A 26,067-nucleotide genomic window follows, 5' to 3' on the forward strand; every position below is an offset into this window, starting at 1 on the left:
GCCCTGTGGGTTTATTGTTTCAATAAGTTTCAGGTGGTTTCTTTTATAACCCAATATGGTGTTCATTTTAGAAATGATGCTCTCATTTAAGCAAAATAGACAATAAAACAGAGGATGCTTCAGGGCATGACTACAATTCAAGAATACTGTCAAAACAGCAAAACGTTCTCCTTTTATGGTTTGCTGTGCACTTTTTCAAGTTTCACTACCACTCAACGAGTTGTTGGCAAATATTTGAGGACAAGTTGACGTCTTCCATGCAAAGTACAGGTGACCATGGCAATCTGCAACCAAAGCAATTGCAAAGAAGGTTTTTCAGTGCAGCACTGCATACCGCTATGCAACCACTTTGACCTAGCAACTACCAGCAACCATTCACCAACCAGTTGGTAAATACACACTTTTCCCTTGCAGTGGTTGCCAGATGGTCACCAACTGGTCTCTAGAGAGTTGCGGCTTGGCCTTATGCAAGGCCCTTAACCCCAAATTGCTCATGGAACAATTAATTGACTCTACATATAAAAGCTAAATAAGTGGGAAAAAGTAAGAACTGGTGTCCATATCAGACTTAGCATATGAGGTCTAGGCTATGTAATGGAAACAGTACCATCATAGTGGAATAGTTCATATTTTTCCCATCTATATCACGCATATTTTCGAGCTTTACACCATCAATATTATACACTGTTTCCATAAAATAAATTGTCACCAGCCTGATCCAGACAACAGAATTTAGTGGCAAAAAGGATCATTCGTTAATCATAGCAGATGGCGGTTTGACCTCCAGATCTACCTGCAACATACTGAATCCCAAACTGCTCAGAATGATCTGTGCAGGGAAAAATGTCTACCAGTTGAGTGGACATTACAGGTAAACATTACAAAAAGCCACAAAATGCAATAAAAAGGTGAGATTTAGCTGCTTCGAGAGCTTAGAATTACAACAGCTGACCAGATGCAACACTGCAAACATATAATGGGAAACATAGGCTGTAAAATATGCTCTTATGCATATTTTATCACAAGGGGTGATTTCTGTTTGTCCTCTGTTTAGGCATTTTGAATCAGGCAGAGACGAGATGGGTTTTCAGGAGGCCAGAGCTTTGATGTTAAGGTCACTGTGGGATGTTTGGTCAGCAGACTCACAGAACAGAGGTCAAGGGAAGGAACAGTACAGGATACAGAAGCAGATGTGAGGCTGAAGTGGGTGTATGATCATGTGCATTCTGGTGTGTGCTTAAAAAAAAAAAGTCACCACTGGGGCATAATCACGCTTTACAGCCAATATTAATGAAGCATGTTAGAATTGCATAACTAGGTCAGGAAAAGATGTAAGTCACAAGATTCATGTTAAATAGATGAGGGGTGAGCTTGTTTTGATGCAATGAGAAGCCTGAGGGTATTTTGGTCAAAAGGTTAAAGGACAGAGGTCAAGGGTCACAATCTGAAAGATGAGCACCTCTGAGGTTCTTTCAGAGGCAACCACCTTTGTTTAGTGGACAGATTTATTTTGGGAGCACAGAAAATAAAAAAAGGAATCTCAAATGAAAATAGGCTGTTTCTCTACACCCCCAAAACATTCATAGTCCTCTTGTGTTCCTGCAGTTTTGTCCTCAAGCTGCCACGAGATGGTTCATCAGCGATCAATGGAGGTGGTTGTGATGGGAGAGATTCAGTGTTCATACATAACATGAACATGATGAAGCATGAAGCTCCAGAGAGGTTCAGCCCACAAGAACGCTGATGAGCTTACCCTTCTTTAAGTGCATCAAGATAAACAATAACATACTGTATCCCCACATAACAGGCAACAATGTCAAGCACAAATTATTATATATGAAACAGTTGGTAAACAAATGCTGCCCCTTATAAAAACACATGGGCGTATAAAATACGAGGGGGATGTGGGTTGTCATGTCATGTGCTGCACGGATGAGATCAAAGAAAACACCCCACAGTGTTTCTTCAGCCACTGGAAGAGCTTTTATTTTGAAGGGAACTAAGGAGGCCACTTCAGTGGCAGAAGGGTTTTTAAAAATAAATAAATAAAATAAAGCAAAAGTGATTAATAGAACTGTCGGCTCACTGAAGTGTTATGGAGCATGCAGAGAGTCAATATACTTTTGGCAGGAAGACTGTAAATATTCCACTACCTTGGTCCTGCTGACACAAATAGAAAGCACCAGCAGAGGTTGGACAATTCACATTTTCAAACCCTCGTTAAACGTGCAGCCTGTATAATATTTTCTATGACTTTTTCATGTGTTATGTGAATTATGCAAGGGGAGGAAATTGCATATTTTGCTGAAAGTAGGCCACAAACTGGTTTTGCATTAATGGGATATTTGCAGCAATACTGATGAAATCTCCTGCAGAGGGGTGACTGAGACCTTTTTTTAGTACAATCTTTATATGGAGCAAAGCCACTGACAGACATTTACTTTACTGTATAGCTCAGGCAAAACAACACACATCCATACAGCAAAGTCACAAAACATGGTTGGCTGAAAAAAACAAAACAAAACAAAAAAATGTAAAAAAAAACAAGGCAATGGCGCTCCCTGCAGGTCACTTTATAGAGAATTTCTTTCAACCAGGGTATTTTTAAAAGTGTATTTTGATATTAAAACCAGAAATAATTTCCTCAGGAGTGTTCAGAGAAAGACTGAGAGGGTAATATGATACAGTTGTAAATATGATCTCATAATTACACCTGTATTTTCTGCTATAACTAATTAAAGCCCAGAAGAATGTCTTTGGCATCTAAAAAGATTAAAAGTTTATAGATAACCAGTTTTAAATACTCACCAGTCCCTTTATTAGGTACCTCTGTTTAACTGATTGTTAACAAATATTTAATCAGCCAGTGACATGACAGCAACTCAGTGCATTTAGGGATGTAGACAGGGTAAAGAGGACCTGCTGAAGCTCAAACCGAGCATCAGAATGAGGAAGAACTGAGTTAAATGACTTTGAACACGACACGGTTGCTGGTGTCATACAGGCTGGTTTAAATAATTTTGAAACTGCTGATCAACTGGGATTTTCCCCACACAGCTATCTAGGGTTTACAGGGACTGGTCTGAAAAAGGGAAAAATATCCAATGAGCAGCAGAAAAGCCTTATTGATGCCTGAGATCAGATGCGAATCACCAGACTGCTTCAAGCTGACGGGAAGGTAACAATAACTCAAATAACCACTTATTACAAACAGAAGAACAGCTCAGAACTCACCACACTGGGTGGAACGCCTGTCAGTGAAAAGTACAGTAAGAAGAGGAAACTGAGACTAGAACTCAGGGGAGTCACACAAACTAAGCAAATTTTTTCTGGTCTGATGACTCTTGATTTACGATGGTAAGGTGAGATGGAGATTCATATTGTGGGTGTGCAGCTGACAAACCTGCAGCAGCTGTGTGTCATGTCAATATCTGAGGAATGTTTCCAGCATCTTTTTGAATCCGTGTCACAAAGAATTAAGGCAGCTCTGAATGTAGAGTCTCTTTACTAATCATTACTAATTTTCATTAAATCACAGCTTTTTTTCCCCCCTCAAATAAAAATACAATGTTACAACAGTGTTAGAAAAGCTAATAATGAGGAATGAAGAGTTCTGTTTTGCACTTGTAGGCTTGGTGAAGTGAAAAGTGAAATTGAAAAGGTTATGTTTACTCTCTTCACCCAAAAAAGGGAAGAAAAAATAAGTGCAACTTGTAAACAGTGCTTTGCATCCTTTTGCAACAAGTTCTTTTAAGGGGTAGACCACACAGTGTGGCCTGAAACTGTGTAAAGGTAAAAAATAAATAGAAATATATGTGAGTACTTTGTAAAAGCTACTCACAGGGGTTAAATTTCTGGGAGTTTTCCTCATAATAAAAAAAAAAGGCTTAATTTTTTTTTTGGGGGGGGGGGGGGGGGGGGGGGGGGGACTGTTCTTCACAGAAGATTTTTGGAAGGATGTTTCACACTTTGCGTTACATCCTCCACAACCTGTAAATAAAAAGCTCAACTTCAGTGACATCATCTTCTCCAACACCTTTAACATAGCTGCACGAACTGAGACAAACCACAGTGCAAAATGACAATTACAGACATTTGTGGAAGCTACTCTTTTAAAACCTGCATATAATCAATCAATAATTTTCAACTTCCCCTTTAAAAAATCAAAATTAAGTGGATAAATTCATCAAAGCAATACCTCAACAGAAACTGTAAGCTGAAGATGGGACAGAATGTCCTATGTTAACGTCCAGCTAAACATCAACTATGTTGTTTGAAAACGAGAATATGGCGAGCAAACAGGCTAGTCCACCCACGCCTACTATATAAAGAATTAGGTCTGTTGTATATGAACATGAAAAACATCACACCCACACAACTGCTCATAAGAACACTGGAAAAAATGACTTACCACTGTACGATGTAACAGAACACTTAATCAACCCCAAACATTGCCAAGATCATTTATTATAAGAACATTATTATTAATATTATTAAAAAGTTAATTAAATTAGGCCATTTCAAAACTGCTCCTCTCTCTAAACAAATATTTACAAACGTCACAGTGAATTTGGTACATTTGGTTATAAAAATCTTTTTAAAATAAGCATCAAAAAAACGAAAGGAAAAAAGATGAAAAGATTATTTAAGGCAAGCTACAAGTAATGGAAAAAATTAGCTACCCCCCAAAAATCTGGGCTACGATGATCCATCAATGTTATCGTAATGCAACACTATCACAATCCTAAAGGTCAAAAATTGATTGAAAGCAAACAATTAAAGATAAATCCTTTCTGATCAGTGCAGGTTACTAACAAGCCCCATTTAGCATCTATGCAATGGCATCCAAACAAAAAGGAGAAGTGCAAGAAAGGTCCAACCTTCACTTCACTTCCTGCTCTGACCGAAGCATCAGATCAGCTCCTTGTTCCTGCTAATATCTTCTGTAGAGAGATGTTGTCCTGGTGGGCAAATTCAAATAAAAGGCATCTGGGTAAAAAGGTGTACAGTGACCGTTCTGAGCACAAGAAGTGCAACGACTAAGAAGACCCATCAGGACAGGAACATCAGCACAGGCAAGAACACGCGGGCGGACGAGAGGGAACAAAAAAATGGGCGAAGATTCAAACAAGAGCTCGGGTCAGTCCTGCCTCTGCGGTATGCAGCCTTCCATCTCCAACACCTCAGGCCAGCCTTCAAATTTGTTGGTTTCTGCACTGTTCTTTATATGCTGAGGAGACAAACATAAGAGACACAAGATTAAAGTCACACAAATCCCTCTTGTTAACAGTTGTTTCAGACTCCCTAATAATGTGTAACAACCTACAAGTTGAACAATTACTGTGATGGAGGGTGGCTCTCTCGCTAAAACATTCCTGTTTTTTGGGTCGGGTAGGGGATAACTTAAAATTAAATGACTGCAGATGTCATACAGCTTCTCTTGGGCATTCTGTTACAAGAAGCGAGAGAACAAGCGTCCACCTCCATACTGCTTTGTTAGCAAGGTGTTGCCAACTTTCACACCTCTGAGAAGACAACACAGCTCAATCCGACAACGAGTTGTTACGATACTGTGTTCCTCAATAAAAGCTTCTCAGCAAGTGTTAATCGACCTAAAACCACAGATGGGCAGACGTTGATCTCAGCTATCTGAAGGTCAGGCCACACATATCTGCATTTTTCTGCAGCCAACCAGCCTGATGCCAAAAGTGCAAAGTGCCATAAAGTGTGTTGCTGTGCATGCACAAATGATCAAGATCAAAGTAAACAACCACAATGTGAAATCCTCACAACAGATTTTGACAGTTCAGAAGAATCACTTGCTCAGGAGTGTTGTAATAGCCTCACAGAAATAAAGTGTAAAATCGTTTCTTCCTTCTATTTTAATCTTGGTCTAGTGGCTCCGTTCTTTTTGTTGTATATTTTTAATCATTCACCAGAACCGAAACAGAGAAAAAAAAAATGGGATTTTGTGGGCCATCTCACCTGCTCAAATGGAGTCTTGGTCCTGATGCCTTTCCCACCCACAAAGATCCAGTTATCACGAAAACCCAAATTATTGATAGTTGAGCTGCCTAGATCAGCAATTAGCTTTCTGGCTTCATCGTTGAGTCTGCATAACAAAGAAGACATAATTTCATAGTCATCCTTGCAGCTACACAGTAACTATTAGAGATGGCGAGTATTTTCATTGATCGCGTGAATTGAAAAGTTCTTACTTTGTTGCAGAATCGTCAAATGAGGCCATCATTACAATTGTCCCATCTTCAATTCCCTTCAGGAATGTAATAAATGGAGCCACGTCTATGCAAAGTGACACATGATTAACAAACTGTGGCTTTAAATGTCTTTAAGAAAATGGTTAAAGTACACTCACCTCCTGCCCACATATCAAAATACTCTGTTTTGACAACATCCCCTGTTTTGCCTATGAAAGTTAAAAAAAAATAAAATACTGTAAGTATACCGTTTCATATATTCAGAAACAGATAAGGCAAATTTATACAAACCCAATTCTGAAAAAGTCAGGCTGCTGTCCAAAATCCACAAAAAACAGCATCTACAAATTCCAGGACAATTTCAGAAAAATGTTCCCCAAGGTAAAACTGGGAAGGCTTTGAATATCTCATCATCTATATTACATAATATCACCAAAAGATTCAGAGAATCTGGAGAAATCTCAGTGATCCAGTGAACATGATTCTATAAGCTAGAAGCCTCTGGGTGCTGAACTGGTCTGTCTACAGTCCAAATCTTTCACCAACTGAAAATATTTGGTGATTGCGTTTCGTTTTTACTTACATTTACATTTTACACAGTGTCCAAACATTTTTGGAATTGGGTTTGTAGTTATGTGACTTCAAAGTGTGGAACTCCGCTGTATAAAATTACCATTAACCAGGGCAACGTTGATTCCTCTCCCCACGTTGTTCTTCACACCGCTCATAAGTCTACAACCAAAAATTTTAAAAAAACATAAGGGTGGAGAACATATGAATACTTTCACACATAAAAGCAAGGAAGTGAGCGGTGCATAGACTTGGAGGTTATCACTTTAGCACTTTCTACCATGGAAGCGAGCTGCAGGATAATGTGTTTAAAAGAGACTAATATTGTTATGAAATACAGCTCTGAGAAAATATCCATCCATGACTTGTCAACATGATCATGAGTTGTGTCTTTCTCTGCTGTAACACACAGTGCACCTTACTTACAGTTTGTCCTCTAGGCAGATTCTGGGCCCAACCACACTGGCTGCACCACTTGCCATCTTGAAGGCAAAGTGCCCAGCTGGACATGCCTTGGACAGCCCACACTTGTACTTGATTGAGTTTGTTGCTGAGAATACAAAACTCCATTTACCCATCAAATAGCACAGTATCACATAACAGGTAATCCAATCACATTGTTTAAGTCTAAATACAAATAGGTACAAATACAGGATGAAAAACAATGGTACAACTTGGACTCTACTAAAAAGGGCTCTATTTACACATGCAATGCTGAAGCTAAGCTTAAGACACAATTAAACCCTGTAATGTGCCTCCTGTACCTACTGTGCAGTCTAAGGCAAGCTTTTGATTACATTCCTGCTTTGACTGTGATAGAGAGGGATCAAAAAAGGAGGCGGCATGCATAAAAAAAAATAAAAAAAACACACACACATACTCATAATTGAGAATAAAAAGCAGAAACATTTTACAGTAATATGAAAATACTTACGAATGGTATTTGATGGCATGGACCTTGCTGAAAAGCAAATAAATAAATAAATGTTTATTCAGACAGGGGCACTTACTGCACGTCAGTAATCAGTCTGCAGCATTTTTGATTTTGGATGCAAAAAAACTAGAGGTGTCACAAAGTAAAAACATTACAAAAGTGTGTATATATATATATATATATATATATATATATAAGGGCTGGGACTTTAACGCATTAATTTCGATTAATTAATTACGGGGAAATTAACGAATTAAAAATTTTAACGCATTTTAACGCACTTTGCACCGTGGAACGTTTCTCAGTGCACGAGTTCCCGGCATACAGATTGTATCGACGCACAATGTCAAATTCAGGGGTCGCATCCTGCGAAGGACCCGGCCCACGTCCTTCAGAGCCCACGAAGACCACAAAGGGAGGACGTGAGCGGCTAGCCTTCATATCAGCGTCACCTGTCCTCACCTCTGCGTAGCTCATGTCGCCTAGCAACCGTGAGTGTGAAGCACAGCTGTGTAAAAGCAGCTGGTTAAACGGAGAACGAACTTTTTCTCCTTTTTGTGGTTTAATTTTAAGTCTTTTATTGAAAATAAGCTGTTAAAACAAGCATGACACATTTCAACATCAAGGAATGCAGCTGAGAGAATGATTAATTTTCAACTATATTAAGTGAGACATTAATGTTGAATAAAACTATCCAGTTACGATGCTTAACTTTAATTTCAGGAGTTTGCTTATCACAGGAGCACTTCCACCCTTCATTGGTCTGTGTAGTAGACTGGTGGGAAAATAAACTAAATTTTGAAGTTTAAGCTTATGTATATTGATTCATTCATCTACCAAACTTAAATTAATATTTCTCATGTCAAATATTGAAATGCGATTAAAATGCGATTAATTTCGAATAATTAATTACAAAGCTTGTAATTAATTCGATTAATTTTTTAATCGAGTCCCACCCCTAACACATTGAGTACCGTATTAAGTCGCACTTTTTTTCATAGTTTGGCTGGGGGGTGCGACCTATACTCCGGAGCGACGTATATGTGACATTTATAACACATGAACCAAAATACTCCAGCCACTTGACATCTCCGTGAGCTGCAGCTTTAAGGCAGTCTTGCGTAACCTGTGGGCGCAGTGGATGATGGATGGAGAGCACAGCTTAACGGCAACTGGGAGAATGCACCACCCAACTTTCCTGGAAGTCATTGGATGGATCAAGAAAACATGGGCTTCAGTGACAACCAAACCATCCTGTTGGGATTCAGAAAGGCTGGAATAATTGGAACTGCAGCTGACGACGAGTCTGACTAACGCGACACAGAAGAGGAAGCGGCGCTTCGTCTACGGAGTGTACGGAATTGTTTAGAAGTGACACCGAGGATGAAGAATTCAATGGATTGATGGTTTGGTTAACTTGTTAGTATGTTCTTTATGCTATGGTTATCTGAATAACTTAATGTTACGTTAACATACCGAACACGTGTTCGTTGTGCGTCATGTAGCTGAATGTGTTACGTTAGCATAACGTAGGCGTAACCGTGTTCGTCCTGTTCTTTAATCCATTATTATTTTAAATTGCTGTTCAAGATGGAATTTCTGCTCTGGGTCTCGGATTCTATCAACCCCCCCCCCAAAAAAAAGTGCGACTTATAGTCCAGTGCGACCTATATATGTTTTTTTCTTCTTTATTATGCATTTTTTGGCTGGTGCGACCTATACTCCGGAGCGACGTATAGTCCGAAAAATACGGTATATATACCTACTCAATGTGTTGGTAGAATTCTTCCTTTGTTGTAACAATTCTTAGAATTCTTAGAAGCTTAGAATTCTCAATGTGTTGGTAGAATTCTTCCTTTGTTGTAACAATTCTTAGAATTCTTAGAAGCTTAGAATTCTCAGTGTGTTGGTAGAATTCTTCCTTTGTTGTGACAATTCTTAGAATTCTTAGAAGCTTAGAATTCTCAGTGTGTTGGTAGAATTCTTCCTTTGTTGTGACAATTCTTAGAATTCTTAGAAGCTTAGAATTCTCAATGTGTTGGTAGAATTCTTCCTTTGTTGTAACAATTCTTAGAATTCTTAGAAGCTTAGAATTCTCAATGTGTTGGTAGAATTCTTCCTTTGTTGTTACAATTCTTAGAATTCTTAGAAGCTTAGAATTCTCAGTGTGTTGGTAGAATTCTTCCTTTGTTGTGACAATTCTTAGAATTCTTAGAAGCTTAGAATTCTCAGTGTGTTGGTAGAATTCTTCCTTTGTTGTGACAATTCTTAGAATTCTTAGAAGCTTAGAATTCTCAATGTGTTGGTAGAATTCTTCCTTTGTTGTAACAATTCTTAGAATTCTTAGAAGCTTAGAATTCTCAGTGTGTTGGTAGAATTCTTCCTTTGTTGTGACAATTCTTAGAATTCTTAGAAGCTTAGAATTCTCAGTGTGTTGGTAGAATTCTTCCTTTGTTGTAACAATTCTTAGAATTCTTAGAAGCTTAGAATTCTCAGTGTGTTGGTAGAATTCTTCCTTTGTTGTAACAATTCTTAGAATTCTTAGAAGCTTAGAATTCTCAATGTGTTGGTAGAATTCTTCCTTTGTTGTAACAATTCTTAGAATTCTTAGAAGCTTAGAATTCTCAGTGTGTTGGTAGAATTCTTCCTTTGTTGTGACAATTCTTAGAATTCTTAGAAGCACACACACACACACACACATACACATACACATACATATACATATACATATATATATATATATATATATATATATAATAGGGCTGGGACTTTAACGCGTTAATTTCGATTAATTAATTACGGGGAAATTAACGAATTAAAAATTTTAACGCATTTTAACGCACTTTGCACCGTGGAACGTTTCTCAGTGCACGAGTTATATATATATATATATATATATATATATATATATATATATATATATATATATATATATATATATATATATATAAACTCCGAGTTCACATAGAAACTTAGTGTTCTACGTTTCTAGGACTGTGCCAAACAGGCTGATAACCACACTGGAGCCAGAAGTGAACGGGAAGAGGAGGTACTATGTAAGATACAACACTGTCTGGCGGCTCACAAATGACTTATTGATTACAATTAATCATTTATGATCAAGAAGGTTTGCAAACAATAAGTACTTGGTACATTACATCCCATCAAATTATCAACTGCAACTTGTGGCCTATTTTTGTCTTTTATATTAAGACAGTACAGTTAGCAACTTGGTCAATAAAAAGTTGCCTGACTGAGGACAACCCACAAAAATCTTACAAGGACTGTTACTCACATATCACACTAGGCAGTTTAAAATCCACGTTAATCTCCAGTATCTGAAAAGCCAGAAAGACAACGAGGAGGAACGCAAAGATGAGCGCTGCCAACTTCAAAATTCCTGTGGAGAGAGACACAGAGAGGTGGGTTTCATCAACCAGCTCAAACGCTTCAAAGATACGCTCTGGTTCTGGTTAGCAACACGAAAATGTGCGTTTACTTAAATATTTGCAGGGGACAGATGTGACTTACCGCTAGCCCTGAACATCTCTGCGAGTCTCCAGCCGATTTTATCCACAGCTGACAACATGTAGCAGAAAATAAGTGTGTTATTTGTCTGTATTTGCACATCTCTATGGCTTGGAGGGGATCTTTAGCGGAAGTTAGCTGGCGGTGTGCATCACTTATAGGTGTGTCTAATGCAGAAAGTTGACAAAGTGACTTTGCCATTTTATATAAACTAACTAGTTATTACGAGACAATTAACTCAGCCAGCACAGGTTTGTAGCATGACAGTATTCATTTTAAACTTTAAAGCTGTGTTTTGAAAAGCTAACTAGCGCACTGCCAACATAGGCTGACATTGAGCGCATTTTCCTCGTCTCTGACAGGCTTTCCTTACTGACACTTAAATCTCCGCAACTCAAGCTCTGCAGAAGTAAAATGTGTAGCAGACCTTTGTATAGACGTTCACGCCTTCCATACCTATTGTAGTATCAAGATAGCAGCAGATCCACGACGTAGTAGACAGGCTGACTCAGTTATTATGGTGGCGGTGACCAGCGTCATGACAGCTCAGATATGGAGGAGGAGCAAACCGTAAGAGGCGCCACTCCACCGGAAAAAGCGTAGACGAATAGGAGCGGAAAAAAAGCACCTGGAAAGTATAAGCAAAAGTAGGCGCTGCATGTTTTACTTTAATTATTATGAAGGCTTAAAAGTACAGTCAGTAATTTTTTTAAGTTTAATTTTAAAAAAAGAATGCTGTACTTATAAATATACATCTGGCCCATCAGTTGATCCATCAGCTGTTCACTGAAGCCTCATTATAAATGGTTTCAGTTGAAGAGTGATTGTCAAAAAGCCATTCTCGAGGAAGGGAAACAGAGTGAAAAGGCTGAGGTATACCACATGACACAAGAACTGGACTGGAAATCAGTGGCAACAGGCCTCATGGAGTGGGGAATCCAAATTGAAATTTTTGGGTCAAATTTTCATCAGTATGTATGGAGGAGGTCAGGATAGGTGTAGGAGTGTACACAACCATCTGTAAAGCATGGTGGAGACTCGGTCATGGTTTGAGGCTGCATTTCAGCCAGTGGTGTTGGGGATATTGTCAAAACTGATGGAATTTTGACTGCATCAAAATACTGTTGGATTTTGATCCACCATACTAAACCATCTGGAAAGCATCTGATTGGCAACAGCTTAATTTTTCAGCATGGCAGTGATCCCAAACATACTGCCAATGCAGTAAAAGCATACCTGGACAGAGCATACTCCAGAGCTGAGGTTGAAGTGCTGCCTGTCTTCAAGTAGCACCACTGTGAGCCTTTGAGCAAGGCTCCCTGGGTGCTTTCTAACTGCCCCCTGCTCCACATGTTGTGCTACATACTGCATGTGTGATGGGTTAAATGGATTTCATTGCATGTGTCTGTATGTTCTGTACTCAAAGAAATTGCAAAAAAGGTGCTGTGTTGAAGAATAAAGGTGGTCATACCAAATACTGACTTTCAAGCTCATTAGAACTGTACAAACTCTGCTTACGTTTATCAGCTGTCTTTTTCCAGTTTTAAATTAGGCTTACATTTACTTAAGTCTTTTTTCTACACTTAAAAGTGGTGATATTTTCATTAGGAGTGATACATCTGTTAGAACAAAATTTTCATCGTGTCACAACTTCCGGTTTCATCTTCTTCGTTTTAAAGCAGAAACAAAAGCGCCACCAGCGCCATCTCATGGACAGGTTTTAAGCAGAAATTTATTGGCACGTAATTTAAACTGCAACATGAACACGTAACAATATGCAGAGTTTTGTCTTGTTGTAAATGTACACTTTCTGTTTTGTTTTCACATTGTACAGAGGTAAAATGTACAAAACATGTCAATCAAGAAAACAACTATAGAAAACTAAAGAAATAAAATGAAATCACCTCAATAAATTAAGACATTCAAAATATTTGGGGTGCTCCAATAATAATAATTGTAAAAAAAAAAAAAAAAAAAAAGTCAAGTCCAACAAAAGCAAGCAGTCCTTTTCAGTGCAGCTGGTTTCAATCATACCTGGTGTGTCATTCAATAAGATCCTAAAAAAATGAGAACACAAAAGTATGAGTGGAAAAAAAAAATCACAGCATCTGGAAAAGCTACTGCTAAATGACACTTACATCATCTGAGTCCTGTTGGCAGGCTGTGCCGTTGCTACTGGTGCCACTTTCTTGATCAGCTGTGTCATCCCGGATTTGGAGGTTGGAGAAACGATAAATGGGTGCCCTGCAGATGGCAGCAGAAAACCACCACGGTCAGCTCCTACTGAGTGCATCAAGGTGAATATGCAGGAGATACTGTACCGCGTGTCTCACCTGTGTCTGTAAACCACTCTCCTGACAGCAATCACGGCAGAAACAATAGCTGTCAGGACGATGAGGGTTGCTCCTGCGCACACCAGGATCAACACCAGCTTTTCTCGCTGGAAAAATCCATGCAGCAGTTGATATTTTCCCCAAAAAACAAACAAAAAATTAATGTGACTAATTGAGCAACAACTAACTGAGAACAATCTCAAACCTACTGACCGGAGTGTCAAAGTGTGTGACTGAAGATGTGGATTTTGCAGGTGGACTAGGGCTGGGTTTAGTGCCACAGGTTCTGACTGTCTGCTCTGTGAGCTGAGGCTTGAACCCCCCTTCGCACCTATCACTCGGGACCTTGCGGTAACTGCAAACACAAAAGGGAATACGGATAGATTTGCGTATGCATGTAAAGGTGGTGCATCTCTTCACTTCATGAGGGAAATTACCCTGCTGTCAGAAGCTCATCCTCCTCTCCATTCAGACAGACCTCCAAGGTTTTATTTGCAGCATTTGGCTGTCTCACACACTCTGAGGTGTTCACATGGCGGTAATAACCATAGTCGCTGCAGTAAAGGAGAAAAGGTAGTGTTAAAGGAGTTGTAGTTGTAGTAAAATCACCATACATTTGTGACATAATGCTAGTAATAAAGTTCCTAAAAATACTATTTAAATTTTAAATGTTGTTGTCTGTTATGTGTAGACCCAACACGTCCCTTGAGTTAGGCCCCTTTTTCGTGCTTGAATGATTCACACTTTTTCCCCAGACAGAGCAGTCCTTATGTTTTATGACTGTAAGCACGTGTTATTTGGAGCTACTGCTTGCTGCAAAAAGAAGTTCATGAATAGTCTGCTTTGTCATCTATGCCAAGGAAGCTCACATGCTGCCATCACTTCATACTAAACCAGTGCTACACTAAAAGTTACAGCCACTGACTAGATGTTGAAAGCCTAACAGCGCTTCCTTTATTTATTACAATGAAAAACAAGCAAGCAAACAGAAAAAGCAAGTAGAACCATGGAAAATAAAAATGATTTGGCATTTTGAGCCATTGCACAGCTAAGATGAAGCAGCAGCACTGTGCAGAAGTCTTTAACCACCCTTCGTTTCTTTATATTTTGCCAGGAAAATGGGATGCAGTGGTTTATTAAAATGTGCAAACATTCATGTATATATGGCGTAAACAGAGTTTGTACACTTCTAACACACTTGTAAGTCAATATTTGGAGTGACCACCTTTATTCTTCAACAAAGCCTGAACTAGTTTAGGCAAGCTTTCTTCTAATTTCTTTAAGCAGTCTTCAGGATTAGTTCCGTTGCCAGTTCTTGTGTAATTTGGCATACCTCAGCTTTTTCTCTATATTTCCCTTTTAAGAAGGGCTTCTTGAAAGCCACCGTTCCACTGAGACCATTTTTGATGAGGCTTCAGCCAATGTTAAAGGCTCAGCTTCAGGACCAAATGAATCCCCCATGTCCTGCATTGGGTCTTTATTGGATTTTTTTCCTATTTCTTAAAGATTGATTTTCAAAAACTGCTCATCTGCTGTAGATAGTTTTTTAGGCCTACCACATCTTCTTTTGTAACATGTCCACTTCCCCCATATTTTTAGAGACACACTGCAGACCATTGGTGCAAAAATACTATTTTACTTGTCAAATTCCCGTGCCTTTAGTATTGTGACAACCCACTCTACCCTGCCTTTATTTTGGCCATTTTTCCACTCATGCACTCAGTGACACTACTGATGGTACTGACTACACGTATCATGATTAGTTTGAGTTCTGTTAGTGTTCCTTTAATTTAAAATAAAATGACCTTTTAATTGGCATTTCTGTGCATCTCCCTTTATTGTCTCTTCTTTATTGCCGTGCAGCCCAGTTTGTGACAGGCATTTTTCATAGATTCAGCTATGAAAGTTGTGTTTGTCATGATGCAACACTGGTTCGTGTCTTGAGTTGGGTGTGTGTTTTTTTTATGCATGAATGATTAAATGGTTGGAAGGTTCAAAGAACATTCCTCTGAAAATGGCTACTCGTGCTTTTGCTCATGACCACTTTAGAAAAAAAAAATCAAGTTTGGCTCCTTGGAAGCAAACTATAACCAAATGAGGAGTGGCTCAAGAATTTTATATTGTGTACATAAGATTGGGCTTGGGGACATTATGAGATACCAGAAACCCTCCTCAAGACAGTTAGACTCCAGGACCATTTTAGAATCAATCCAACATACCACAAGAAATCTCCTCTGGTGCACAGACAGGGGCTTTGCTGCTTCTTCACCTCAAAGCTTCGCCCGTTTCGGCACACAGACTGCTTCTTCAGCCTCCTGTAGGTCTCCTTAAGACCAAGGACACAGCCGTTTCTCTCCGAGTCCCCTCCTTCTGTCGAATGAGCCAACCACGCTTCATAATCGTTGTCGTTACCTAATAAACGCAGTGATGACTGATCACCATTTAACTGCCGCTAACAATCATTTAAAACAATGATTTGATGCTATATAGTTAAAATCAAATTGAATGAAATGAAAACAAAAATAAAGTGTTATTCCAGATAGAAAAACAAATGCCAGCTGTGTTTTATGCAGTTTTTGGCAATGTCGGTCAAATAGGTCACACAAATGCCTATCATAAGACTCATCAAATTACTAATGCAATTGTACTGTACATGCAATACAGCAAAGCAAAATGCTGCAGGGAAAACATTAATGTCCTTGAATATTCTAAAGCGTTTAGGATAACTTTCATTTTGCCCTCAGATAAAAAAACTGGTTTAACTATGGCGTAAATTGCAAGTGCGTCCACATAGGATAAGGACACAAATTCTACATAAAAATGAACAAAATAAAATATAAACAGTGACACATCAAGCAATTTTATGTCTTCACGACTTCTTATCAAAGCTTGCATGTTAAAACATAACAGAGGTGAAAGAAGAGGAGCGTGTTTACACAGGTTTTCAGAGGTCATGGAAAATCCCTGCCTCTGCGATGGAAATCAGCTACAAGGCACGACCTCAAATGAACTAGGTGGAAACATGCCATAAAACTGGTGAAGAACAAGGAGCGTACTGTACAGTGTGCAGTAGCAGATGTTATTAGGCTTACATTCTCTGGTAATGAGACTCTGGAAGTCAATGGTGACGGCTACCCACATGGGCTGGCCGTCTTCCTCGGGCCGGAAGCCCCACACGCTGACAGTCATGGCATTGGTCCCTGGCTCAGACGCCAGGTCTGCAAAGAAGAACGGCTGCTCGGTAAAGTTATACAACTTCCAGCACCGGCCCTCGTCTGTAGAGAATCTGGTGATGGAAAAAATAACATTTTAAATCTAAGAACACATTTCCTCTCACCACTCAAAGTTCTTTAAATGAGCATGAGGTACTTGATAGTCTTGACTTGTCCTTCAGGATGGGCCTCCACAGCCACAATGAGACCTCCAGAGTCCAATATACTGTAGTGATGAGGACCCCTCAGTGTCCCCCTCCAGTTATAGCCTCCATCAGAAGAAACAAACACATCAGGGTGCTGCGATGATGACAGGGAATCACCTACAGTGCCTGGTGAAAAGAGGAAATCATCTGTATGTGCACATTTTACACTATATTTAATGCTGAAGTGTTTAAATAAAATGCAGAGTAATTACCATGGGCAATAACCAGGCCAACAGCAGTTGGCTCAGACAGAGCCAGCATGGGAACTATACGGTTAATACGACTGTGCTCCCCATGTATATGGAGGTTGCACTACCAAAAAAAACATACAGTACACATGAAAATATTGCAGTGATGACTGGATAAATTGAAGCAAATGGGGTTTTTTTTGTATGTAACATACACTCCTGACGTTGTCTCCACACTTTACATTCTCAGGTTTGTTAAGTAGTCTCCATGATCCTCCCCTGTTAAAGGAAATGACAGATCTTATACGGCCATCTGAAAGAAATACAGATGTTCAAGTCAGTATTTCAGTGAGTTATATCAAGAATCCAGATTTAATTGTCATTATGAAACACGTGGCTGCAAAACAAGAACCTGAGGAAGTGCCTTTATGCAACTCTTTAAAAAGAAGAAAAAAAAAAAAGAGAAATTCAGAAAACGCTGATCAGTTGTTTCTACGGGATGAAATCAGAAGTCTCAGCCTGAGGAAAGAAACTAGTTCAGATAATACAAATACTTCATACTGTATTGCTTTACAAATGGCAGAAACCTTCGTGCTCTGATTCATCAGATTCATCATCTCACCGAAATCACTGGTATCTTGTCACTTAGGCCACGCACATGCCGTAAAACTTTCTCAGCGAAGCTTGATAAGGACTTGGGACACCTGCTCCAACTCAGTCATATAAACAGGGGTGTGTGCCTTTGCCTTTTTCTTTTCTTTTCCTCACATCAGCAATCAGCTCCTTAGTTTTGTTGATGTTGAGCAATGTGATGTTCCATGAGCACTGCACGGCAATATTGCTGATGATAGTGTTGTCAACCACAGATTTCACAATACTGTTTGCTTCTGTCTGCAGATGGATTTATGGGTGTACGAGGTGAACAGGAGGGGAGCTGAGCACACAACGAGCTCTGTGGTTGTGTGCGACAGCATATCCAAACTCAGTTCCTTACTTAAAACATTCAGAACTTCTAATGTGTCATGGAGCAAGCAACTCAAGGCTACATTTTGGGGAGTTGGAAGCAAAAGCTCTTTGCTCAAAGCTTTCCTTTATAAGAATTATTCAGAAAAAGCTACAAGGCAGAGGATACGCACAATAGTTGCATGGAGAATCTTACCCATGTCTAGTTTATTAGTGAGGTATACTCCTCTCAGTGATGTAATGTTGGTAAAATCACTCTTTCTCTGTCCATCAAACAGGTGGCGCTCCAGAGATTTGGAGAACAAGATCCCACGGTCGTCTGAAGTGTACATGGTCCCAAAGAACGTGTCTGGGATAAAACAGAAAGGGGGGAAAAAAAGGACAAATATTAGTCTCACAAAATTAAAATGTATTATAGCTTCTCACATGTCAAGAGTAATATTTCCAATTACAGACCTGTGCAAAAGTCTAATTTCTTTATATTTTGCAAGGAAATTTATGTAAATGTGCAGACATCCATTGAAATACAGTATACAAGGCAAATGTCTGAGCTCTGGGGAGGCTGATCCATGACTGATCGAGTTCCACTGTGTGTTTTTTCTATCTAGGTGTGCTTTTACTGCATTGACAGTGTATTTAGGATCGCTGTCATTGTGAAAAATGAAGCCACTGCCATTCCAATGCTGTCCAGATGGTACTGCAGATGGATTCATATCTGACAGTTTTTTTCTGTGTTCATAATTCCATCAATTTTGGCAAGACTGAAATGCAGCCCCAAACCATGACTGAGCTCTGAGCACTGGGCTCCACAGATGGCTTTAGACACTCACTTATGACAATGATATGAGACACAATTTCAAACTTCAGCTCATAACTCCATAAGACATGTTGCCACTGATTTTCAGTCCAGTTCTTGTGTAAACTGGCGTGCCCCCCCCCCCCCCCCCCCCCCCCCCCCCCCGTTTCCCTTCCTTAAGAATGGCTTCTTGACAGCCACCCTTCCACTAAGACCATTAATGATGAAACGTCAAAGAACAATAGATCAACTGAAGGATGGCTCACGACTATCAGATACTATTCATCTACTGCAGATAGTTTTATTTTTTTGGCCTGCCACTTTGATATGCCAAGTTTTTGGCTTATAGTTATGATTTTGTGATAGGCCGCTAGCAACAAAATGCCTAAAGAAAGCATTTGCATTCTTTTAATTATTTTCTGTCATGTGCAGACACAGCACTGGTTAATACCTTCAGCTATGTGCCTTTCTTATGCTTGAATGATTCATAAGTCAGTGATTAGTAGCTTTAAAATAAAACATTCCTCTGAAAATGGTGCCATGTGTGCCACGCTCACACAATAAAACAGACTTCTTAACATTAGCATTTAGTCATCATCAGTCAGATTTTACACACGTGCAGCACAACACACGTGTCAGACATGAAGGACAAACATGTCTGCGGGAGATAATGAGCATGCTTGAGCTTTTTGAATGTGTGTTCATGTGTGTTGTGTACTTGTGTAACACCCCGATGCAAGGACATGCTTGTCAGCTTTTGCAGTGAAATTGAAAACTTCCTTGCTTCAGCCAACAAAAGATAAAGCCCCTTCAACCCATATCGCCCCTATTTATCTACGCAGTACAAAAGTACCACCACATCACCCATGCGCCATTGTCTCATATAGGTAAAAATGTATTATACTAATAAGAAAGTACACTGAAATGGATCGAGAAAGGCAAAGAATGAGAGCAGGATGAGGGAGAGAGAGAGAGAGAGAGCAGAGAAAGGAACAAAGCCGCCACAGAAAGAGTTGAATACACAAGTACACACAGTCAGTATGATGGAACGATTTGTCAGCAACATCAAGAACTTGTGAAACCAGTCCTGCCTTTACAGTTGAGCTTTTCCATTGCAAGATGCACAAAACAGTTCTGATATGCTGTGAGGATGCGTTTGCAAATATGTGCTAGTTAAATGTTAAGTTTTTGTAGGTGTGGGGTTTTTTTTTTTTTTTTTGACTGGAAAATGTGGCCAAAGAGATTAAAAGTTCCTGTGTGTAAGTTTGTCTGTCTGATACCTCCTGGGTTGTCCACATGCAGGAAGAGCATATCCTCATCTCCATCCAGGATGGAGTAAAACTGCAAATACAGGCACATATCAAAGGAGAGTACATATGGGTGAGAAAATTTAAAAAAAAGAAAAAAAAATGATGACTAATTTAATTTTTTGCAATAAATCTCGTCTAATCTCCGTTGGGACAGAATGTGTGTTTGTGTTGTCAACAAGCTGTGTTGGTGTTTCGTCAGAGCAGGTGTCTATCCAGTTGGTGTTGAAAGAAAATGTTGCAACTGATCTTTTTCTTTTTTTTTTAACTACATATGAACCAATTCCTTAACGTCCCAGCCACCTAAAGCACCCGTTTCCTTTTAAAGTGTGACAAATAAAGTAGTTCTATAAACATCATGGATTTAATCTTGGAATTAATAATGGACTTTTATATTTAATGCAGCCTCTAGGTTTGCTGTTGCCATCATAACCAACAGAGATCGTGGTTAATTTTTTTTCTCACCTGTTCAGTGGACGCAGAAGGGAGTAGTGCTTGACTGAAAGTATCTCCTTGGTCTGATGAGAAATACATGACACGTGGAGATCTCTAGGAGCAAAACAATGCATGATTATATAGATAGACTATATACTAATTCATAGACAAAAGCATGTAATAATAGTCCAAGCATCTTACTGAGTCTTCCATAACGGAGAAGAAGAGAAAGGCTCCAATGTAGCCAAAACTATAAATGTCTTCATGGATTATGGTGAAGGTCTTCCCCAAATCCTTTGTCCTTTTCAGAATTAAATCTCCCCTCTCTTCTGCCTCAACTGTGGTGACAAGTGAAAGGCTCAGTAACACAGAGATCCTCAGTAAGAAATCTACACTTGCCCTAAACATATTTCAACTCATTTTAGACCAATAACTGCACATCTGTCTGCATAAAGCACACACCTTCACCTGCAACAATTACTTGAATGTTTTGTGTGGAAAAGGGTACTTGGTACTTATTCTAAGCTTGAGTTTGAGAAGGTAAACTTTGACAGGCAAGGAAGTAGTGGCTCCATAGCACAGTGGTTTATATATTTGCCTACAAAAACAAACAAACAAACAAAAATCCCATATCTGCCAAATGAAAACATGCAGAGCTACCCACTGTGGTAGTAAATCAAGGGTGTTTGCTCACAGAGCACTGCAGAGTGCTGCTCTTCTTACTGATTTGGTGTTTTTGAATGCAAAACAAGAAAAAAAACACATGAATCAGCTGGATAACACTGTAAATGTGGGCAAAAGCCATCTTAACAAATATGGATTAAGCTTAATCGTGATATGCTATACTCTGCCTCTCATTTCCTCACACAAGCTGGTACTTTATCTTTTATTTTGCATTGTGTTTATGGCGCATCAATTTGTAGTTTCTTCGGTCACTGTTTTATTGTATTTTAATAGCTTTTATCCTGCCTGCTAATCAAAAGAATTTCTCCTGTGAGATAAGCTGCAAACAGCAGATTAGATTAAGCATTAACAGTAGAATTCCCATGAGGTGAGTGCTGTTTCACATAAAATCAAAACATACAAGTACTCTGTATTTCAGACAAACCTGTCCTACAAATTGTCTGTGATGTTTGAAGTGCATCATTTTTTTTTTTTTTAAACCCTTTACCTGCTTTACAGGTACTTACCTGCATCTACTCGACTGCAGCTGAAGAACAAATTTATGCCAGCCCCCCTAATGGAAAGAAGATGTTACAGACATTTCACAAATACCAAAACACAATTACAATTTTAATAGGCCCTGTATCTTTTTAAAGAATCAGTTTTTCTTCAGGAAAAAAAATAAATCTGCATTGCATGTATAATATCAGTTTATTCAAAGCTGATTCCTACATCTTACGTATGCCATGGAGTATTTCCAGTGCTGTTATATTTGTGCCTCAGCGCTATCTACTCTGGGATTTAGTGAGTAACTTTGTTTCCCATTTATTCTCACCACGAGAAAGAATACACTCCATCATGAACTTTTGCCCACTTGGCCCCAAAGTCCAATGACAGCCACAGACCGCTCTGAAAGACAGGAAACAGAGCAATGTTTACACTTGGTGCTGGTACAACTGGTGCTCCTGATGTGTACCTGTGCCAAGAATATTAAACAAAGCCACGGAAACCAAAGAGGGACCTTAAAAGCCAAACAACACACATCAATGCTTAAGGCCACAAGGTAGTCAGGGTTGGAGAAGTGGTACGTGATTGGCTGTGCCAGGTGAAAGGGCAGTTGGATGAACTTGAAGGTTGCACCAGCATCTGTGGAAGTGAAGATGATCCCGCCTGGATTGTTGAGCACCGGCGTGTCTGCTGTTAAAATCACCTATCAGTGAAAATCAATGGAAAACAGCCCAGAGATGGAAATTAGTGAACATTTTTAGCTTCACTAATAACTTTTTGTAGATTTGTGCAGAACTTAAAATTGAATGCATGCCAGAAACAAATTCTTACAAACTGATCTTGTTAAAAAGAGATGAATCTCAGCCCTCCTAAACATGCAAAAATACTGCATTTCTGATTTCATGAGCAAGAATAAATTGTTTAGAAAATTTCTAAAAAAAAAAATTCTCCCTCAGCCACAAAACTGTAAGAGCAGTAGTGGTTAAGACTCAAGCTCATTAGATGTTAGTATGCAAGATGTCTTTGCACTCCCACAGCTGAGCGTGCAGCACGGTTTACCAACTGAGACTACCTCATCTCTCACTGCACACACTCAGAAAAAGAAACACAGCTGCTGCATATTGTTAGAGGGGGTGTAAAACAATGCTGCTCACCGAGATCCCAGGTCCAACACTGACTCCAAATTCCTCCTTGATAAAAGTGTGGTTGATGCTCCGAGAAATGTCATGAAAGGATTTGCCATAATCCGTGCTGATGAGAGAGGAAATGCAGTTATGTTTTGATTGTGGTGCGCACAGAGTTGCTGATCAGGTTCATGCTCACCTTCGGTAAAGTCGCGAGGAGCCCCCTTCATGAGAAGAATGAACTGGAGCACTTAATGTTGACAGCACCAGGACCACCTAGCAAATGAAGCAATGTGGTTACAACTTTACAACAATGGGGACAGGGTGAAAATGTCTCAATTAGATCTGCAAGATTTAAAGGATCCACTCTTATAGTCGCACTTTCATTTCTTTTCATTTCAAAGTAGCATGTTATATAACTTATCATTGCACAAAAACCTGGTCAAATCTGTGCTTTCATTCTATAAGCAAATCCTCAAAGTACAAGATACAAAGCTAAGAGACTCATCACTATAAAATCCTATAAAATGTAGGTTTTGCTGATTTTTTAAAAAAACATTTTTTTCTTAACATTATTTTTTTGGTTTGTTCTGGCAGTGGTAGCACTGGTATGACTAGAGCATCTAGAGTTTTCTGAGTAAAAGTAGAGGGAATGTGAAAGTACATACCCACAGATATTAAAGAATCAGTGGGCTTTGCAGCACTGTAAACCCTGATTTTGATTCGACTTAAAAATATTGAGTTCACATTACTTAAAATGACCTAGAATGTGAACATTACTTGTTAATACTGAGTAGACTGTACTTTTTGATGGTCTATCTTATTGTAATTATGTGTTTGAGTTCAAACAACGTAATATCATCAGCTAGAATAGCTGTGAGGCAAATAATCTGGCTTCGATTCCACCTTGGCCCGGGCCTCTTGCTGTGTGGAGTTTGCATGTTCTCCCCATGTCTGTGTGGGTTTCCTCCCACAAGCCAAAGACATGCAGTTACTGGGATTAGGTTAATTGCTCACAGGTGTGAATGGTTGTCTCCCTCTCTCTGTGTCAGCCCTGCAACAGGCTGGTGACCTGTATGGGGTGTACCGTGCATCTTAATGCCTTGTCAGCTGGGAAAGGCTCTAGTGAGTGTTTAAAACCAGTCTCAGTTATATTTAATTCATAATCTATATAACATAATATTTAATTCTTATTCTTACATTGACTGACTTTGGTGTATTGTGGTGTTTGCTGTAATTTTTACCCCCCCGTACAGGTCACCAGCCTGTTGCAGGGCTGACACAGAGAGAGAGAGACAACCATTCACACCTGTGGGCAATTTAGAGTGACCAGTTAACCTAACCCCAGTAACTGCATGCCTTCAGATTGTGGGAGGAAACCCACACAGACACAGGGAGAACATGCAAACTCCACACAGCAAGAGGCCTGGGCCAAGGTGGACTCGAACCCACATTATTAGATAGTTATTCTAGCTGTGAGGCAGCAGTGCTAACCACCACGCTGCTGTGCTGCCCAATAACAAAAATATTTTTTACAATGTTGAACTGTGTCTGTTTAAATTTGGTAAATAAACAAACATGATAAAACTCAGCCCTGGTGAACACATTAACATTTGCAAATAACATTTGGGTATGGAACAATAAAAAACTGTACAAGTAGAGAGCCAGAAGGGGAACACAAACCAAACAAAAAGACCAAATATCTACTATTTCAAACTCCACACAGCAAGAGGTTTGGGCTAAGGTGGACTTAAACCCAGACCTTCTAGATATCATTCTAGCTGTGAGGCAGCAGTGCTAACCACCACGCCACCATGCCGCTGCTCATTACTCCAGTCTGTTAAAACCGGCATAAACTAGATTTTTAGCAGGTGCAAAACCTGATGATATTAAGTTGTTTGAACTCAAACACATAATAATTACAATAAGATAGACCATCAAAAAGTACAGTCTACTCAGCATTAACAAGTAATGTTCACATTATAGGCAATTTTAAGTAATATGAACTCAATGGCCCCGTTTCCCGTACAGGGATTAAGTCTAATCCTGGACTAAATATTTTTTCCTATTGTGGTCTTCATTGACAAATCAAAATCTGGGTTTGCAGTGCACAGGACATGACTCTGAGGCAATTACTTTTAAATGTATGCTGCCCCCAGTACAAATTAAGCAATATACTGTATGTAGTTTGAAGCTACTCACCCCTGTATCATCACCCACCCATGTGAGAATTACATAGGAACCATCATCACCATTAAAACCTGTCTAGAAGAAAGACAAGAGAAGAAAAGCTCATCACACATCACAGACCTCACAGACTAAACTTCTTCTTCTCATAAATTCATGTGATGTTAAGTAACACTTTTTAAATAATACTCTTTGTCAAATGGTTATAAGGACAGATAAACTTAACTTTTAGTGTTAACTACATGTTTATAATAATTTCACTTGTTTCACTTCCTTCACAAGGCAAGATGAACATAGCACTTCCCTTATTGCCAAAACCCTGCCTCTGGGGAAAAAAAAAAAAGTCACATAACTGAATTACAGCTCACCTCATGTGTGTTGTCATCCAGAACCTCATGTTCAGCGGGGGTGAGTGGGAGCCGACAGAAGGTGAAGGGGGGGCCGTGGGAAGGTTTGGAAACACCTGGGAAGCTGTGAGTATCCCTTCTGGAGCGTGGGAGAACTTGGCCCCGGCTCTCATCCTGCTGAGCTCGGTGGAAAATCAGCGTCTTCCCCCCGTGGATTCTGCATTCAGCGCCGAGAAGAAGGACGGACACCCCAAAAAGGACCCGAAGTCCCCAGATCATATCGACAATTATGTGGCCCTGATGAAAAAATAAATAAATAAATACTCCCACTGACCGATATGCCTGGCAATAATGACTCACTTTTGTTGCACTCTAAAGGTAAGTGGGGGTGGGAAGCGCTTGGAGAGGTCATTAACATAAAAAGTGCTGCGTTAAGTGGTGGTGACACCGCCAGCAGGTGCTTCTGCCCGCATCTTGGTGCCTAACTGCAGGGAGGATTTACTTCCCAAAACGTTTTTTGGGATTTCTGGGATCTTATAGCAATTTGCA

The 26,067-nt window shown here is 39.5% G+C and overlaps 2 protein-coding genes across 4 annotated transcripts; both read right to left on the reverse strand.

The window, feature by feature from the left end:
• Positions 1-4,447: 4,447 nt before the first annotated feature.
• Positions 4,448-11,814, reverse strand: fam3c (FAM3 metabolism regulating signaling molecule C). Of its 3 annotated transcripts, XM_030720029.1 has the most exons (10): positions 11,707-11,814; positions 11,254-11,301; positions 11,018-11,122; positions 7,723-7,749; positions 7,215-7,338; positions 6,892-6,950; positions 6,377-6,427; positions 6,219-6,303; positions 5,986-6,112; positions 4,448-5,230 (listed from the first exon to the last, which is right to left on the reverse strand). In XM_030720029.1, exons 2-10 carry the CDS (start codon positions 11,267-11,269, stop codon positions 5,141-5,143), a joined length of 684 nt encoding a protein of 227 aa, XP_030575889.1. In that variant the 5' UTR covers positions 11,270-11,301; positions 11,707-11,814; the 3' UTR covers positions 4,448-5,140. The 3 variants fall into 3 exon arrangements, with proteins under 3 accessions (XP_030575889.1, XP_030575891.1, XP_030575890.1); XM_030720031.1 differs by lacking the exon at positions 11,254-11,301 and having other exon boundaries at positions 11,018-11,060; positions 11,707-11,783; XM_030720030.1 differs by lacking the exon at positions 11,254-11,301 and having other exon boundaries at positions 11,018-11,060; positions 11,678-11,719.
• A 1,415-nt stretch (positions 11,815-13,229) lies between these two features.
• On the reverse strand, positions 13,230-25,806 carry LOC115773539 (sortilin). The gene is made up of 20 exons (XM_030720340.1): positions 25,540-25,806; positions 23,184-23,260; positions 23,015-23,111; positions 22,396-22,563; positions 22,189-22,262; positions 21,881-21,927; positions 20,892-21,028; positions 20,721-20,804; positions 20,229-20,289; positions 18,349-18,501; positions 17,405-17,502; positions 17,214-17,313; positions 16,953-17,127; positions 16,676-16,869; positions 15,803-15,995; positions 14,021-14,137; positions 13,797-13,938; positions 13,584-13,690; positions 13,389-13,494; positions 13,230-13,307 (listed from the first exon to the last, which is right to left on the reverse strand). Exons 1-20 carry the CDS (start codon positions 25,795-25,797, stop codon positions 13,293-13,295), a joined length of 2,403 nt encoding a protein of 800 aa, XP_030576200.1. The 5' UTR covers positions 25,798-25,806; the 3' UTR covers positions 13,230-13,292.
• Between the last annotated feature and the right edge of the window lie 261 nt (positions 25,807-26,067).

This window comes from Archocentrus centrarchus, chromosome 23 (assembly GCF_007364275.1).
Source record: "Archocentrus centrarchus isolate MPI-CPG fArcCen1 chromosome 23, fArcCen1, whole genome shotgun sequence".
NCBI classification, from domain to species: domain Eukaryota; kingdom Metazoa; phylum Chordata; class Actinopteri; order Cichliformes; family Cichlidae; genus Archocentrus; species Archocentrus centrarchus.